Here is a 17,868-nt window from a genome sequence, read left to right on the forward strand (position 1 = left end):
AATTGCATATTTAATTAATGATTTATTAGCATATTATTAATTATCTCATGACATATTAGTATAAGGGTTGTTATATCTTAAAAGTCACATTAAGCATATATTTTTCCAACAATCTTAAGACAGAAGATTTTATTATATGTTTCTATTTAAGATATAAACAAGTAGATATTATACTAATAGTTGAGATATGATAAAATAATGTTATATACATTATTATATGATAATATGTTAAATATTAATGCATTCAATATTATGTGAAATTGAAGCATGTTATATAAGTCGATTATTGAATTATTCAATATTGGTTGAATTATTTAATTTTGTAATATGATATTATGAAGTATATGACATTACCTTAAACATGTGCCAACTAGAGGTGAAAAAAGGTACTTCGTTACTTTTATCAATAGTTGCACAAAATACTGTTATGTATATTTGATACGAAGTAAAGATAAACCTTAGAAATGTTTAAACATTACAAAAGTGAGGTTGAAAATTTGTGAATACAAAACATCATGTGCTGATATTTGTTTAGAATATGGTATCATTCACGAAGAAATGATGAATGCTATATTGATAAGTTCTGGTTTAACTCAGAATTTGTGGAGGGAAGTTCTGCTTGTTACAAATTATTTTACTCAATAAAATACCTCTAAACAAAACGAATGTGAGACCATATGAATTATAGAAAAGTTGAAAACCTTTCTATAAATTATTAAAAGTGTGGGGGTGTCTATTTAAGGTTGCAGATCTTATTCCTATGAAAAGTTAAAGTGAGACCTATAATGTGGCAACCTTGTGGGTGGGTGTGCCGTGGGTAGGTGCAAGAGGCACTGACATGTTATCACATTGAGCAAGTTACAGGTGCACAGTCCCACACCACCTACGTAAGGGAAAGGTAAAGTGATTTTATGTAGTGGTGTTATCTCCAATTGGTACGAGGCCTTTTGAGATAAAAACCAATAACAAAATTGTGCGGGCTTGATCCCAAAGTGGACAATATCATACTATGTGATGGAGTGGATCGTTACATAAAACCTTTGATAGGTTATAACATCAGTACATATCATTTTCTTGTCGGCTAGAACGTCTACATCTTTTGGTCCTAATTTTCTAATATGTTTATTGGAGAATGAGCCACAAATCTTTTTTCTTAAATTAATTATGTGATATAATTAATCATGTGATATAATATGAAACTATATTGTTATGCAAGTTCAATATTATTTTTACAAAAATTTATAATTTGAGATTATAATATTGAGATATGTAGTTGAATTACTTAGTGTACGTTGTAATTTAATTTTACAATATAACTTATTTAATGTGTGATATTATTAATTTTGTATGAGTTCATAACTGGTTTGTGTATTTAATACAACAGACAAAAATTGATTAGTCTAAGTATGTCAATTCTTCCAATAGTCAAGGGAGAAAGATCTATACTAGTGTCTAAGACACGTATAGCTGTGAATGGGCTAAATAAGAAAAGATTTTCCGATAACTCTAAAGAGTTTAATGGAAAATGTTATGGATACACTAAGCTAGTACACTGAGATAAGCTAAATTAAACTAGTTAGCTCTAATGTATAATTTAGCTAAAAGCTAAAATGTTACTGAGTTGCAAATAAGGTAGCTTAGCTATAAGCTAAAATGATTAATGAGGCACATAACCTAAGAGGAAGATGGAAAATTTGTTAGTTGGTTCTAGCTCTCAACTTGGTAGTAAAAAACACGAGGGTGATGAGTAGCTATTTTAGCCATAAGTTATTTGAGCTATTCATCATATCTGCTCATGTAGGAGGGAATAATACTACTTGTAAAATAGTAGTTTTTGAAGAATATTCTTCAAAACAAATTACTCTACTACCAAGATAGACCACTTAGATAAGTGTGTACTAAAGGTATAAGCTACTAGAATTGCTAGCTAAACAAACTTAACTTCAAGCTAGCGGTAATAACTGAAAAGTAGGTGCTCATCATAATTTAGTAGTGAGATATGAGAAGAGTGTGTAATAATACTTGAGAAGTGAGTGCTCACTCTGTAGTGATTGTATCCAAAGCTTAAATAATAAGATAATTATTTGCTTAAATGATTGAGTTATGTGATGTGTGACACATGAAAAGTTATAACATGTTAATATGACTGACTTAACATGAACCTAAATATGAATAACTTAATTTATAAATATAAAAGAAGTAAAATCAAATATATTAATTCGAGCCCATTGTAATTAATATCTTTAGCATTAATTCACGGTAATGTCGGTGAATTATTATAAGAATATGCTAAAGATAAAGTGAGTACATATGTACTAGAGACTGTTATATATGCTTGTTGAGAAGCGAATATGGAATCTTGAAAAGGTAGATGAGGTGAAGTATTTAATATATGGTACTTTCATAGTTGAAAAATCATAATAAATACATTAGAGATAAAATTTCAGGATTATCCCAAAGTTGTGGGGATATATTATCCATAGATGAAATTTGTTACGAGTCACTCATCTTAACAGAAATACTTATAAATGTGGGGGGTTCCAAGTCCTAAGAGCTTTAGGATAGAACCAAAAATCATTTATATTATTATAACAATAGTGCATATTATTTCCTACGAGGAAAATATTATGGAACAACTAGAAGAGTTCTTTGTTCAGTTGAAGTGCTGAGTTATTTGTTCCAGTTGAAAAGTCAAATGTGCAAGCTTATAAGTCCTTGAATGGATTAAAGCTACTACCGAGACAATGACATAAATGTGATGCGTAAGTCATTTTATGCCTTAAAATATAAATGATATACTGATTGGTATATTTGATATGAAATATTTAACATCTGATAATATAGTATATTCTCAATAGAGTGAGATTGAGATAATACTAGTTATGATAACAAAAGCCTAGCTAACTTTTGTAGATGTAAATCTCAAATATAAATACTAGCCAAAGTATATCATTGGTTGAGATTGCAAGGCATCTTAATAACTGTGTTTAATTGCACATTTTCAATCCAGGATCGGATCACTAAAAAACAATAAATTGGGTAGTTGAGATACACCCTAAATCCAATATTGCATAGATCAAGGTATCTAATTAAATTGGAGGTGTAATAGTGACGCAATCTGGATATGGGATATTAAAGACTTCAAATCCAATAGTGGATATGTCTTTTATACTAAAGGTGTAGTTCTATGTTCTTAATATAACTCAAAGTTAGAAACTTTGAATCAATCAAATAAGGAAGTCAATAGACTTCACCTAGAGGACAATTCAAAGTAAGTCTACACCTGTGCCACTAAAGAAAATGATATTGCTAACAATAAGCAATTTTAGGGCACAAAGTATACAGTTGCTCTCACCTGGAGAAATCTCTGCAGAGTGTAATATTTCTAAACACAACCTTGTGGCCACATATAAAATTGAAGGTTGTACAAGAGAGCAATTGTACAGTTCATCGAGGGGAATGGGGTTTAAAGCCGAAAGCTAACGAGTCACCTTAATGGAAACCCAACCTAGTTGACTGGAGATCCCAAGATCTAGGTTCAAAGGGACAACAGAAATTCTGAGTGACTCACCAGAAGCACTGGGAAGATATAAATCTTCTACCCATTTCTATGATGAGACAGTGCTACCTACAACGATGATTAGGATAAGCTATGCTTTTAATGACTCTTATACCTTGAAATTTCAAGTGGGGTATGGTAGGATACTCTTAATAAGAAGTCACCTATATGAGTGTGAAGTGGGGCCGCTTCTATGAGAACTATAAAGGCTAAGTTTTCTGGAGCACTCATTGAATACCAGGACTTGTTCAGGGCCAAAATGAACACAACAATGAGAACCAACTTTGTGAGGAAAGCTACTGTGTGTTTGTTATTTTCTTGGTTTACACAAACGGCTGAACAGTTCAAGACATCGCGTTCACTGGTTAGCTAGTAAATCCAATAGCAATACACTAGGGAAGGTTCAAAGCCAAAAGCTACCTATCCTGATGCAGTATCTTTCCGATTGTACTCTCTCTAGTGTCTGCATGATCATCTTTTGCATTTTACGCAAATTTCCATTCACGTGGGGGATTGTTGGAAACGGGGGCATTAAAAACATAAACTTTTGATGAGATTTGAAATAGATTCCGCTAATAATTTTTTACAGATCTCTAGACAAGCGCGTTTCTCTCCGCAAGGAGATGAATGTGGTATATTTATTTTCTAAAATCCGTTTCTGGATGAATGAGAAATTAGCTCCAAAGTGTGGTGTTTTGATAAGCCTAAATGGGTATGCAAAATGTGGGAAGTGTTTGTCCCACATGGAAAAAAATGTTGAAACAAATTGAAATTTAAATAAGCTGAGTTTATGATTTGGGCTTGGGCTTGGGCCTAATTGTAAAGTCCAGATTATTCTTTTTTGGAATTTTGGATTGGGCCTAATTTTGGACTGGGCTTATTTAAATAGGTTTCACAAATGAGTGGGTTTTTTTGGATGGTTGGCTTTTTGAATTAAAAAAAAAAAAAAACTACTTTTTAGTTTTTCTAAAAGGTTACACCTTTTAAATTAAAAAAACCATATTTTAGTTTTTCTAAAAGGTTACACCTTTTAAATTAAAAAACCACTTTTTAGTTTTTTTTTTTTTCAAAGGGTTACACCTTTTTCCGAACCATCATAACCCATGGTTGTACCCACTCGAAAAGACACCATGTGAACCATTGCAACCTATTAGAATGGACGTGTCTATTGGTGAACAGACACCATGCGAACCATTGCAACCTATTAGAATGGATGTGTCTATTGGTGAACAGACACCATGTGAACCATTGCAACCTATTAGAATAGATGTGTCTAGTGGTGAACAGACACCATATGAACCATTGCAACCTATTGCAATGGTTGTGTCCAATAACGAAGAGATACACCCCATCTGAAAAGACATTTCTGTTTCTATAAATACCCCCTTTGGATCATTTGCAAGTTGTTCATTTTTCATTTTCTTCTATCTCCCTCTCTAGACTTGAACCCAACCCAAGTGGGTTCAAACCATAGGTTAAGTGGTCCGAATCACTTAGACCCTAATCCAATTTCATCGAGCCATATTAAGATTGGTCCGAACCATTTGATTCGAATTGCACCCAATTCAGCATTTATATAGCATAGATGCATTTTTGAGTTAGAGAGAGTATTACACGGAGAAGGTTCGCCGTATCCACGAGTTTGTAGTGCTGCTACTGGTGGATGTAGACCGTTGTATCCTGGGAGATAGACGCCACTGAGTCCGTTAGCACCATAGCGGGGCGAATCTGCCTTAAGGACATAGTATCCAATACTAGCCTCGGTCCAGGTTCATTCCTTGCATATTATTATTATTTTATTACTTTATTTTGTATATTTAATTAAATATAGAATTGCATATTTAATTAATGATTTATTAGCATATTATTAATTATCTCATGACATATTAGTATAAGGGTTGTTATATCTTAAAAGTCACATTAAGCATATATTTTTCCAACAGTACTCACTCTTTGTAATGAATTTGACCTCCACATTTGTACTTAATTAGGCATAGAAGGCGGGTGTTCAAACTTCTGTGAGTCCATTTGAGACCATTAGGTTTGGGTTTGGGTTTGGGTTTGACAAATTAATTAAGTACGTATTATAACTGTGTTACGGTTGTTTAACATAATTTTATAGTCGATGCACTGACAGCTTAATTTAATTTGAAGTCTTAAACTAAAAAATAAATTAAAAAAATTGACGAGCAGAGTCAGCATATGCCCCTATGGGCTGGCCCCGCCTATTATATTATATATAGTGATTTTTGTAATTTCTTCACATTTATATGAAAATTAATTTGTATATAATGCAGCCTTAAAATTATATTAGTTTTTAAATTTTTCTTTATTTTTCTCTCTCTTTAAATTTCATTAATTTCTTAAAAAAAAAGTAAAATTTCCTTATTTCATATATTTTTTTTTCAAATTCCATATATATTTTTTTTCAAAGTTATATAATCTTGTAATTCTTGTAGATGACTTGGTTGTTCATTTATTTAATTTTCACTTTTTTTTTTTTTTTTTGTTAAGTATTGATTATTAGCTGTAACAATTTTATCAATGACTCTTTTGGGATTAAATTAGTTTATCCATTCTTCTTTTTATTTTCTAGTAGACATATTCAATCATATAGGTAAAAATAATCACAACTCACGAACAAAGTATACAAATTTTTTTTTAATTGATATTCACAAACACATGCCTCCATCGAGGCTCAAACCACTTACCTCCCTTTAGAAAGTAGGAGTTTGGTATTGCTAGGCCATTGACCTATTGGTCAAAGTATAATAACAAAAATTAATAAGACTACAAAATAATTTAAAGTAAAGAACAATAGAATTTGATGGTCCAATGCTCTAAAAAATTCTTTAAATAAATCTACAGATAGAGTGAGATTGTGATGAGTGGAGGAGATTAAAAAAAAAAAAAAAATGTTGTAACTACGCAGAAATAGGGAGGAAAAAAAAAAAAAAAAAAAAGTTATAAAAGTTCAAATAGAAATATAGAAAGTTTTACAATTCCCACAAGGCTTGAATAAATATATTCAATAATTAGAGCTAACGTAATGAAAATAATTGAGGAGAATAAAAAACAAGGAATGACTTGGGGATGGAGAAAAGAAAATAAATAATTAACTAAAATTACTCGGCTCTGATTTGACCAGTCAATTCGTTTATATCTTGATGTCACCGACTCACCGCACGAACATGTAATACTGGCATATATTCATGTATCTATTTGTATTTGCTTTGCAGCGTGATTATCTACTGTTACTGTTATTAGACTATTTACAATATCTACATGTCTCTATTCTCACATTATATTAAACATCATAGTATTTGATTCTATCCAAGATTTTGTAATTGACAAATAGTTCATAATTATGTGTTTTTGTTGATGATCTCTTTATTCTCTTTTATCATGTGAATTATTATTGCTTTATATTCTGTAATTTGAACTATGGTTGGTCTATCGGTCCACAGGAACGAACCTACAGTAAAGTTGTAGTTTTTCTTATCTTTAGTTATATACTTTTGAAATTTTACCATTGTAATCCTTGAAATTATAAAAAAAATATAAAAAATTATATCCCACTCAATATCCTGTTCGACCTTGTTGATCGGGTCGTAATCCTTTTTAAAGAGTCAAATACTCTTTACACACCTCTTTGAAATGATCGATTCTATCCGATTTATATCGTTATTCGTCCAAATTCGTTACACATTGACGGTTACCATTACCGGTACGCCTAAGGTCTTCTACTGCTTGAATTCTAGTGCGGTTGGAGTCTAGCGGCCATTTAATAAAAGGTGGGGTTTGGGCTTTTAAGATTTGGTTGATTTTCTTTAAGTTTTATTTCAAGAAGTGTATGCTTATTTTGAAGCTTTTGGGCTGCTTTTTGTTCTTGGGCCTATAGGACCTTTTATGTGGTGACTTCTTTTACAATACAATTTTTCTTTTTTTCTTTTTAACAGCAATACAATTTCAGTCATTGGAGACAATAATTTACCGAAATTTTGTTATTGTATGAAATGCCAGGTTACAATTGCAGCATAATTTCCATTTTATCGACTAAAAGATTTAAATATTAATGCAAAATAACCCCCAATTATTTGGTCACTAATGTAGATTACCAGCTAATTTGAATGGATGATTGTTTGTATTGTAATCAGGCATGTTTAACTGTTTTCTTAAATATTTAGATATTTACTGAAAAAAAAAAAATCTTGGCAGTGGAATTGATTTGAACTAATGTTACTGTCAATTCAAAGTTCCAATTTAATGCTTTCTTAATCCAAGGTTAGAAACTTTGGCAACCAATTATCTAGCATACAGTTTTTTCCTACCAGCTTATTTCATAGTTTTACTATTATTATTATTCCAAAAACCGACTATGTAATGTACTTTACTTGTTGGGTTACAGGTAGGGAAGGCAAGGGGGCGGTTTTGGATGGGTGCATCTTCTCTGTCCTCACAACCGTTTAAAAAACCCCATCCAAAACCGCCAGGGCCTTTCCACCCCATCCCCGTCTCGTTTAGTTCCAAAATTTATCCTCCTTTTTAATTGTTTTTCCTCAAATACAATTATATAAATATTGAAAAAATTCATAAAAAATAGGCAATCAATAATTTAATATAAATTTCAAAGGGACGAGTGTTCTTAATTCGTAGAACTCTGCCGTTATCTAAAACGGCTGAGTAAGTAAGTGAATGTGACCTAAGGTTTTTAAAGCTAACTATATATATTAAAAAAATAAAATTAGTTTAATAATTTACCTACCTAAACAGAGTGGGGCGAGGCTAGTGACCTCCTCCCACCATCGCCCCGAACTCGCGCGAGTTTTTATTAAGAAAAAATCATCTCCGCCCAAATAAACTAAATAGTTTCTCAAAATCACCATAAACGGGACAAAATGGGGATGGGTACCCCTCCTCGCGAGGGTGGACCGAAGATTTTAAAGCACACTCCCCATTCATTAGCTGGTGAAGATTATCAAGATTGCGTGCAATCACACGTGTGCACTCCTAGTGACTTGTTTCATTATTATTATAATTATTTTTATAAATGGATAAATCACACATACACACACTAAACCCTCAACATTTCATTCAAAAAAGAGTAGGAGCTTAGTGGAAGTAACATATCGCAGTGAAAAGCTTAAAGAGGGAATTAATGAATTCTGCAGCATGCGTGGTTTTTGGTGACATTGCAATGAATTCGATCTAGGCTTCCTGTGACTACTTTTGTTGTCTAAAGGCTTCATCTGTTGTAATGGCAGTTGAAGAAACTAATTCACCCACTGAATTAATGGTGTCATTGGAGAAGAAGATGCCATCATCACAAACAATTGATGATTGAGTTATATTTGAACGCGAGCTACTAAAGTTTAAAAGATTGACATGATTTCGAAATTCAACAAAAATGAACGCTGAATTAAAGTGAAGTAAGCATTCCACTGCCATCTTACATGGTTGCTAAGGCATGCATTAGGGAAAACTATATGTATAGGACCATTAATTATGAATTGAAACCAAACGAACATCAAATTTCAAATTAATCATGTGTATATATTAAAAATAACAAAGGGAAATATACAATTTAATTCATTTCTTCTGTGTGTGATCCCATCCTTCTTTTATGTGGATCAGTCCTCAGTTCCTCCAAGCACTAGACAATTAATTCTTCGAACATTTTTTGATATATATATATATATATATATATATATATATATAAGCATAGCTTTGAAATTCCCAGTACTGCTCATTTCATGGATTAATTAGCTCAGTACTCTTAGCTCATTTTTGGTATAACTTCAATCAAGAAAACATACATGCATGTAGTACAATTAACACAATAACTTAGTAAAAAAAAAAAGCAATATGTGTTGCGAAATTAAACAAAATACATAAAAAAGAGATCAAACATACACAACAGGAACACACATATTTTACGTGGTTCACCTAAAATTCAGGATTACGTCTAAGGGTTACAGGGATTTCAATATCATGATCAAACAATAGACATAGGGCAACACAACAAGTGCAAAAATTACTAAAATACCCCCAATATGAATCTGCGGAATTGGGTCTTGATCTACCGTATCTATCAAGCTTCACACTATCCATCAATATGATACCCTTAGAACTTTCAAGGCTCTGGACACATTTATGCCCAGCATTTTCCAAGTTGGATGAAAGTATGAAACATTTATCAGCATGTTGGTAAATTAAGATTAATTGTATTCTTTGGTGTAGCTATATACATAATACACATCGATTGAATGAAGCTTGTTCCTTAATATATTTATTCATTTCTAGGAATTTACTTTTGGGGAATTAATTTTTAGGAAAAAAAATAAATCTATCGAATATTTGTATACTGATATGAAAAAATAAACCTAACCTACTTTGACCAGCCGCCAGACCTCTTCGATTTTCGAATGATAATATTTTGTTATCAAAGATAAAAATTTCCATCGGATAAGAATGATGACATTTCTTATCCAGGATAATGAAAGACGACATGGTTCAACAGGGTAAGAATAACCTTGGCACAATTTGAGAAACTCAAATGAGTAAATCATATCCCGACAAATCTGGTAACAAACGATCTCCTTTGATCTCGCACAAACGAATTTTCTCTGATCTCGCAAATGAACTAAGGGAAAGTGGCTATAAGAATGAGATCCTACCAGTAGATAAAGGTACGACCAAAAATGATTATTAAATCCCTGCCTTTCTTTTAGACCTTCGGTGACTGACTTGATCGTCGGAGAGCTCTTGGTAGGCACCACAACGATGCCGTCAAGCTTTGTCGATCTTCTACTCTTTTCTTTGTAGGAAAACGGTGTCGTATCAGACCGCATGGATTTCTCCCCCAACAGTTGACGCCGTCTGTGGGAACGACGATTCCCTTAAATCAATTACTCGGTTGGGTATATACACTTGCGGTCCGGTATGGTAACTAAAACAGAAACATCATTGCAGGGATCCAGTCAAAAAGAAGGGTCGGGTGAACACCCAGATGTCCCGAATGACCAGGAACAGCTTGCAGTGTTTGAACTACGGGTCTAAACTCTGAATCAGGGTATGGATCAGTTGATCCAACAAAATGCAAAGATCCTGCAACATCTTATCCCAGTGGGACCACCGCCTCAACAAGAATTGTCTGACCTATATCCTTCCAATCTGAATGATGGGGGATAACACGAGGAGGACCGATAAAACAATCCTTCTCACAAGTCTGAGGCAGAACAAAGCCAAATCGGAAACTGACACAGAGAACCTCCTTCCCCGCCTCCACGGAATCCCCAGTCTCAAACAGATACAACCTTCTATGTTAAGGAAAAGATAGAGAAAGTTACCTATTTCGACCTACAGATCGAGGATCTCAAGGCGAAAATGGAGGATGTAATGCAGGCTATGAAAGGGAAAGGTCCTGCCGTCATAGATGACCTGGTGCAAAAGACCAACTTGCCGTTCAGCCCCGCCATTATGAAATGTCCACTGTCTAGTAAGTTCAGTATGCCCTCGTTTGAAAGCTTCGACGGGACCAAAGATCCCCTTTATCACCTGGATACCTTTCAAGCTCTTATGCATTTATACGTTGTGCCGGCTGAAATCATGTGCCGAGCTTTTCCCACTACACTTAAGGGATTAGCAAGAGTTTAGTTCAATAAGCTGAAGTCAGGAACCATCAACATCTTCGAAGAACTGAGTAAACAGTTTGTGAGCCACTTCATTACAGGTCAGAGGCATAGGAGGCCGGCCACCTACCTGCTTACTGTGAAGCAACAGAAGGAAGAGTCGATCCAAGAATACATTACCCGATATTGCAGGTAGAAGAGGTGGACGACAAGGTAGCTTTGACCACTTTCATAAGAGGACTCCAAACCTCCAGATTCTTGTTCTCCTTATTAAAAAAACCTCCCACCAACATGACAGAGTTGTTGATCAGAACGCAGAAACACATAAACGCTGAAGACGCCACGAATGCACAGAAGGGAAAGGAAGGAGAGGACAAGAAAATGTCTGCCCCTCTTACCAGGGATGAAAAGGATACCAGCTAAAAGAGATCATTCTTCAGCCAAAGCGATAAAACATATCGTGAGGAAGACTCAGATAAGTATACCGACTAACAATTATCTTACAGCTGGAATTAACCTTATCAAGTCATTCAAAATAAAGACTGCGGGGCATCTCAGTTCATCATTTTACATGGAGGGTAACTCCCTCACGTGTTATTTTGTTTTCCAATAAAGTCACCATCACCAATGAGATGAATAACCCTCAATTTTTACGCAATAAAATATTCCATTTTCAATTACCTACTTATGTGGTAATATTAAACTCATATTAATCCACTTATCTTATTAAAGGGACGAGAGGCCAACAACACATTCTTCCCTCATTAAAGGGACAAGAAGCCGACTATTCCTTCTACACAAAAGGGTGATATAATTAAAACTTCCTTCATTTACTAGAGAGACGAGACGACTACCTCTCGTATTAAAGGGGTCACCCTCCTTCAAACTACACCTCTTTCTCCCATAAAGGAACGAAGGGTCAACTTCATCTTCTTCCCTCGGTAAGGAGACGGAGGGTTAACTACTCCCTTATTAAAGTGAGAGTTCACAACGCTCAAGCAAATCTACTTCCCTTATTAAAAGGGGCAAGAAAGTAATCATCAAGCATGTTTAGCTCAGTAGGACTTAGCATTCCCGACGCTTGACAAAAATCTAATTCCCTTACTAAAGGGATACAAGGGATGATAATGAGTGTCATGTATTAAAAAGACTCGGTCTGAATGAATCCCATAATCAATATCCCCGTACTATAATGGATAGTAAATAAATGTCATGTACTAAAAGAACCCGGGATGAGTGAATACCGTAATCAATATCCCCGTATTATAAAGGATAGTAAATAAATGTCTTGTACTAAAAGGACTCGGGCTGAATGAATCCCATAATCAATATCCTCATATTATAAAGGATAGTAAATAAATGTTCTCTACTAAAAGGATCCGGGTTGTATGAATCCCGTAATCAATATCCCCTTACTATAAGGGATAGTAAATAAAAATTCCTTACTAAAAGGACGAGCTGAGTAAAGCTCGTAAAATTTAATTCCCTTATTAAAGGAGTGACAACCTGAGTGAAGCTCGTACTATTTATTCCCTTACCAAGGAAAGATTACCCAATGGAAAAATACCCAAGGGAATATTGCCCAAGGGAAGAGTATCCAAGGGTACCAAAAATAGTACTCAAGGGAAGAGTACCCAAGGGTACCAAAAATAGTACCCAAGGGAAGAGTATCCAATGGTACTAAAAATAGTACCCAAGGGAAGATTACCTAGGGGTACCAAAAACAGTACCCAAGGAAAAATTACCCAGGGGAAACAAAAATAGTACCCAAGGGAAGAGTACCCAAGGATACTAAAAATAGTACCCAAGGGTACCAAAAATAGTATCCAATAGAAGATTACCCAAGGGTACCAAAAATAGTACCCAAGGTCAGATTACCCGCGGGAACTGTTCCTAGGGCAAGCAAAATAAATAAATAAATATATATATATATATATATATATTACTGTTCATATGAACAGTACCCATAGGAATAGTACCCGCGGGAACTGTTCCTAGGGCAAGAAGGAAAAAATAAAAAATAAATAAATTACTGTTCATGTGAACAATACCCGCAGGAATAGTACCCGCTGGAACTGTTCCCAAGGCAAGAAGAAAAAAAAATTGCATTCCCAGAGCTAGAAGAACAAGTTTGGGAATGGGCAACTGATAAGGAAAAATAAACCTAACCTACTTTAACCAGCCGCCAGACCTCTTCGACTTTCGAATGATAATATTTCATTATCAAAGATAAAGATTTTCATCGGATAAGAAATGATGACATTTCTTATCCAGGATAATAAAAGACGACGTGGTTCAACAAGGTAAGAATAACCTTGGCACAATTTGAGAAAGTCAAAGGAGTAAATCATATCCCGACAAATCTGGCAACAAACGATCTCCTTTGATCTCACACAAACGGATCTCTTCTGATTTCGCAAATGAACTAAGGGAAAGCGGCTATAAGAATGAGATCCTACCAGTCAATAAAGGTACGACAAAAAATGATTATTAAATCCCTGTCTTTCTTTTAGACTTTCGGTAACTAACTTGATCATCGGAGGGCTCCTGGCAGGCACCACACCGGTGCCGTCAAGCTTCATCGATTTTCTACTCTTTTCTTTGCAAGAAAACGGTGCCGTATCGAACCGCGCAGATTTCTCCCCCAACATATACAAAGTTCATGTAAGGAAGCACCAGACCACAAGAAGAGGTTGAGAATTCGAGTCTTGTTAGGGAGTAAAAGTAATTGCTGGATCTACAATTTCAAATATGTGCAGAAACCTAGGACTTTCGTGTACTATCCTATCGATGGAAAGTTAAATAAAGTTCTCAATTGGTTTTTTTAAGTTCTTGAGTTTAACAAGATTGAAGAATCACATGGAACCCCATCAGAAACATGAAAAATAATACTATTCAAAACAATTTCAATTTTTTTTTGGTAAGTAAAACAATCATGAATGTTACTGGGAATTGATATTCCATAATTAGACATCATAACTACGACCACATAGTCTACATATATATGCTTCAATCTGTTTCTGAACAAAAACTATCAGTCCAATGTTTCTCTATTAGCTTACCGGCCACTCGTGGGGAGAGATTCAAGAACCCAGTTGTTACTGCTAGAGCTACCACCCTCCCCATCTCTTGGAACCAAAGAAGCCCCTGTGGAATGATTTGCTTGGCTTTCTTTATTAATCAGCGACGAAATGGCAGCCGCGACAGCAACCCTAAATTTAGGATCAGAAGCAATTGCACTCACATTTTCAGCCAATGCCTTGTTCTCTTCACTTTTCCAACCCATGACCTCATCCATTAATCCTCTAGAACTAGGAAGAAGATTGTTTGCAATAGTACCATTGCCATTGCTTGGTTTGTTAGGCATCCAATTGAAGCCCAGCTGAGGTGACGAGCTTGAGGGGAATTGTTGATAAGGATTGAAAGGATTGTTGGTGAGATCAAGAACAATTCCTTTGGAAGGGTCATTAGGGTTTATGTTTCTGATGGCTGATGGATATGGAGATGTGGTGTTCATCATATGAGTGGTATGGTAGGGGTATGATCCTGAGGCAAAATTAGGGATGCCATGTCCATCCGAAAGGGGATTGCTCGAATCTACTAACATGAATGATGCTGCTGCAGATGCAGTTGAAGCCATTGCTGTCGCGCCCACGGGGAGTGGATGGTTGTGTGTTCCTTCATAGGTTGTGATGAGTATTGACATGTCCTCTAAACATCTTTGCACCTGGTTACAATAGAAAATAATAGTTAGATCACTAATAAGAGAATTTTAGTGCAAGATAAAATCATAAAAGAAGTTGAAAAATGGAATATTTAAACTACAATAACACACTGAATTTTAATACCCAAAAGCAGTTTTTTATATACCTGTTTTCTAACTGGACATCCTGGAGCTACAGTGCAACGATAGTAGGCTCGTGGACAAGGATTTCCTTTTGCTATTTTCTGCCCATATTTTCTCCATTGGCAACCATCATTCATCTACAATAAAGTTTTAGATTGAGTTTCTTATTATTAAATTATCAATCAAGCTCAAAAGAAGTTCATAATTAACAATTGAGTGAAATTATATGTTAAACTATGCGTTAGTTCAGATGGTATGATTTCTCTTTTTCGAAGAGGAGGTTGAGCGTTCGAACCCTGATAGGACTATATATATATATATTAATGCTGAATTGAACTCACCGTGGCTGTTTGGCATCTTGCTCTGACTGAAACCCTAGCTTTTCTATTGGGTGGGGAAGGACCATGGCTAGTAATTCCGGCCACATCACTCCGGTGCAGTGTACTCTGTGCTTGTGCAAGCCTTGCCATGTCTTCTTTGCTCTCTTCTTTACGATCTTCTTCTTTATAATCTTGTTGGCTCGTATTGGTTTGTAGTCTTAAAGACAACCCTAAATGATCACTTTCTCTAGTATCATCTTCTTGTGATGGTGATGACACTGCTTGGTTATTGATGTTCAATATTCTTGGACCTCTCTTTGGCTCTTGAACCGTATCATCATTACCGTTGAGCGAGAGAAACATCTTAGGATCCTGGATCAAATAAAATAAAAAGTTGAGATCACAGATGCAAATTTTGTTATAGTAAACAAAAAATTAAATCAAAATTCAAAAGTCAAATGGAATTTACCTTTGTTTGGTTATTTTGTTGAATAACTGCAAATTTCATCTGCAAATCATAGTAGTCCTTGATTGTTTGCTCTACTACCTTCCTCAATACCTTGTTCTCCTCTTTCATGAGTTTCATCTCCTTCTGTAAGACAGATAACTAATAGGAACAAATGATAATTAGAGAATTAACACTATGGTTCTAAAATCATATAGATATGTAAAAGGATACATAATACACAAACACACACACACTTGTATATATATTACATGCATATTCATCAATATGTAGACAAACATGCATATATAAATATATATATATATATATATAGAGAGAGAGAGAGAGAGAGACTGTACCTCTTCTGTATTCGACTGTTTCTGCAAGGATGTTTCTGCTGCTGCACCAATATTCTCTACTTCTGTTTCTGCTTCTTTGTTATCTTCTTGTATGTGTACCTCTTCCTCTATAGCATCTTGTTTATCTTCTTTTACTTCATCTTTTGAATCTAGTTTCAGAGATAGATCAATTTCCATTTCACTTTCTTCTCTCCCCATTGAATACAAAACTTGCAGGCTCTCTCTCTCTCTCTGTGTTGCTTTTGAGGCACCAAAGTCAATTCCTTCGTCTCCAAAACGTATAATTAGAAACACAAGGCTGCATCTATGTTTTGACTTTAGTTGGGTACTTAAATAATTAACCTCCTTTCTTTAAGCTAGAAAGAATAATATGACATTGCCACTGCCTTGGAATTAGCCCCTTTTCATATTTTACTTTTGTATTGAAACCCTAGAAAAGACCACGGAGCCCTTTTTCATAATTTTTCTTCTCATTACATTTTTAAGACTAGCTTCTGGCCTTAATTGCCCTTAATTAATAACCTTGAATGATACTCTTACTATTGCAATGATACAAGTTTAACACAACCTTGACCTAGCTTAGACAATGAAGAAAATTGCAATGTAAACTCTAGCTTTGTTCCACTTCAACTTCAAGGGTTGGCCTAGTTGAAATAGATAATTTGGGCCTAATGTCTCATGAAGTATCATATCTTAAGATCGATTCTTGTGCAAATAATTTATTAGAGAGGGTGCGTGATTACCAACTAGAAAAAAAAATGTAAATAAAAAAATAAAATTGCTATTGAAATTTATATACTTCTACCATACTATAAATAAGTATTACTATACATATAGCCCGTAATCAAGATCCTCTGCGTATAGTGTGTACCCATTTTCAAATCTTACTTTTTGAAAAATAATTTTAAAACTTGAAAGACTGGGGGAAGAGGCCGGCCAAGCACTTTCACCAGCCTTTTAAGTTTATTTAGCACAACTCTTACTTTTTATTATTGATGGGACACAATATTGTTACAGACGAAACTAAGTGACACTGTCCTTCTATAAAAGAAAACGGAACACACATAATGCATTCAGATCATCTGCAATAATAGGTACACAATGTACGCATGCGACACGACCCGTTACAGTTGACGATCTGAACAAGGTTCCTTTGTATCTAAACAAAGTTCATTTGGTAATTAACCCTGGCTAAGAAACAATTAATTAATTAGAATAAAAAAAAAAAAAAAAAAAAAAAAAAGGAAAAAGTGACATCAACTTCTAATGGAATATGAGCCCCGTACGAAATCCCATAAGACGAGGCCTTGGGATCAGATCTTTAAAATAAATTGTCGACTAGAAGACTCACACATCTTTCCACTCTTCATCATATTAATTAAATACCATATTTTAAGTAACTTCTCTACCACCCCCCCATGTTATCTTAAAAGACTCCAATCATCAAATATTATATATAAACTTATCGTGCGTTGATTTCTTCACGCTGCAGGTTTAATAACAATTATTAACCTGCTACTCTGTTAGATCATCAGCTTGTTTGTGTTAGAATGTACATGTATTTTACCACCTTGAAGGTGGTCATTTAATGGATATATACATACATACATACATATATATATATATATATATATGGATGTAGCAGCAGTACAGTTCAAGTCAACTGTACATGGTGAATATATTGCCTCTACTACTTATTTTGCATTG

General features: G+C 34.5%; 1 protein-coding gene across 1 annotated transcript; it reads right to left on the bottom strand.

Annotated features, from left to right (window-relative positions):
• Positions 1-14,178: 14,178 nt before the first annotated feature.
• LOC132286249 (probable WRKY transcription factor 9) lies at positions 14,179-16,338 on the bottom strand. The gene is made up of 5 exons (XM_059788530.1): positions 16,162-16,338; positions 15,827-15,964; positions 15,379-15,729; positions 15,061-15,174; positions 14,179-14,917 (listed from the first exon to the last, which is right to left on the bottom strand). Exons 1-5 carry the CDS (start codon positions 16,336-16,338, stop codon positions 14,249-14,251), a joined length of 1,449 nt encoding a protein of 482 aa, XP_059644513.1. The 3' UTR covers positions 14,179-14,248.
• Between the last annotated feature and the right edge of the window lie 1,530 nt (positions 16,339-17,868).

This window comes from Cornus florida, unplaced genomic scaffold (genome assembly GCF_030987335.1).
Source record: "Cornus florida cultivar Cherokee Brave unplaced genomic scaffold, ASM3098733v1 CherokeeBrave_3.0.0_Hap2_Chr02, whole genome shotgun sequence".
NCBI classification, from domain to species: Eukaryota; Viridiplantae; Streptophyta; class Magnoliopsida; order Cornales; family Cornaceae; genus Cornus; species Cornus florida.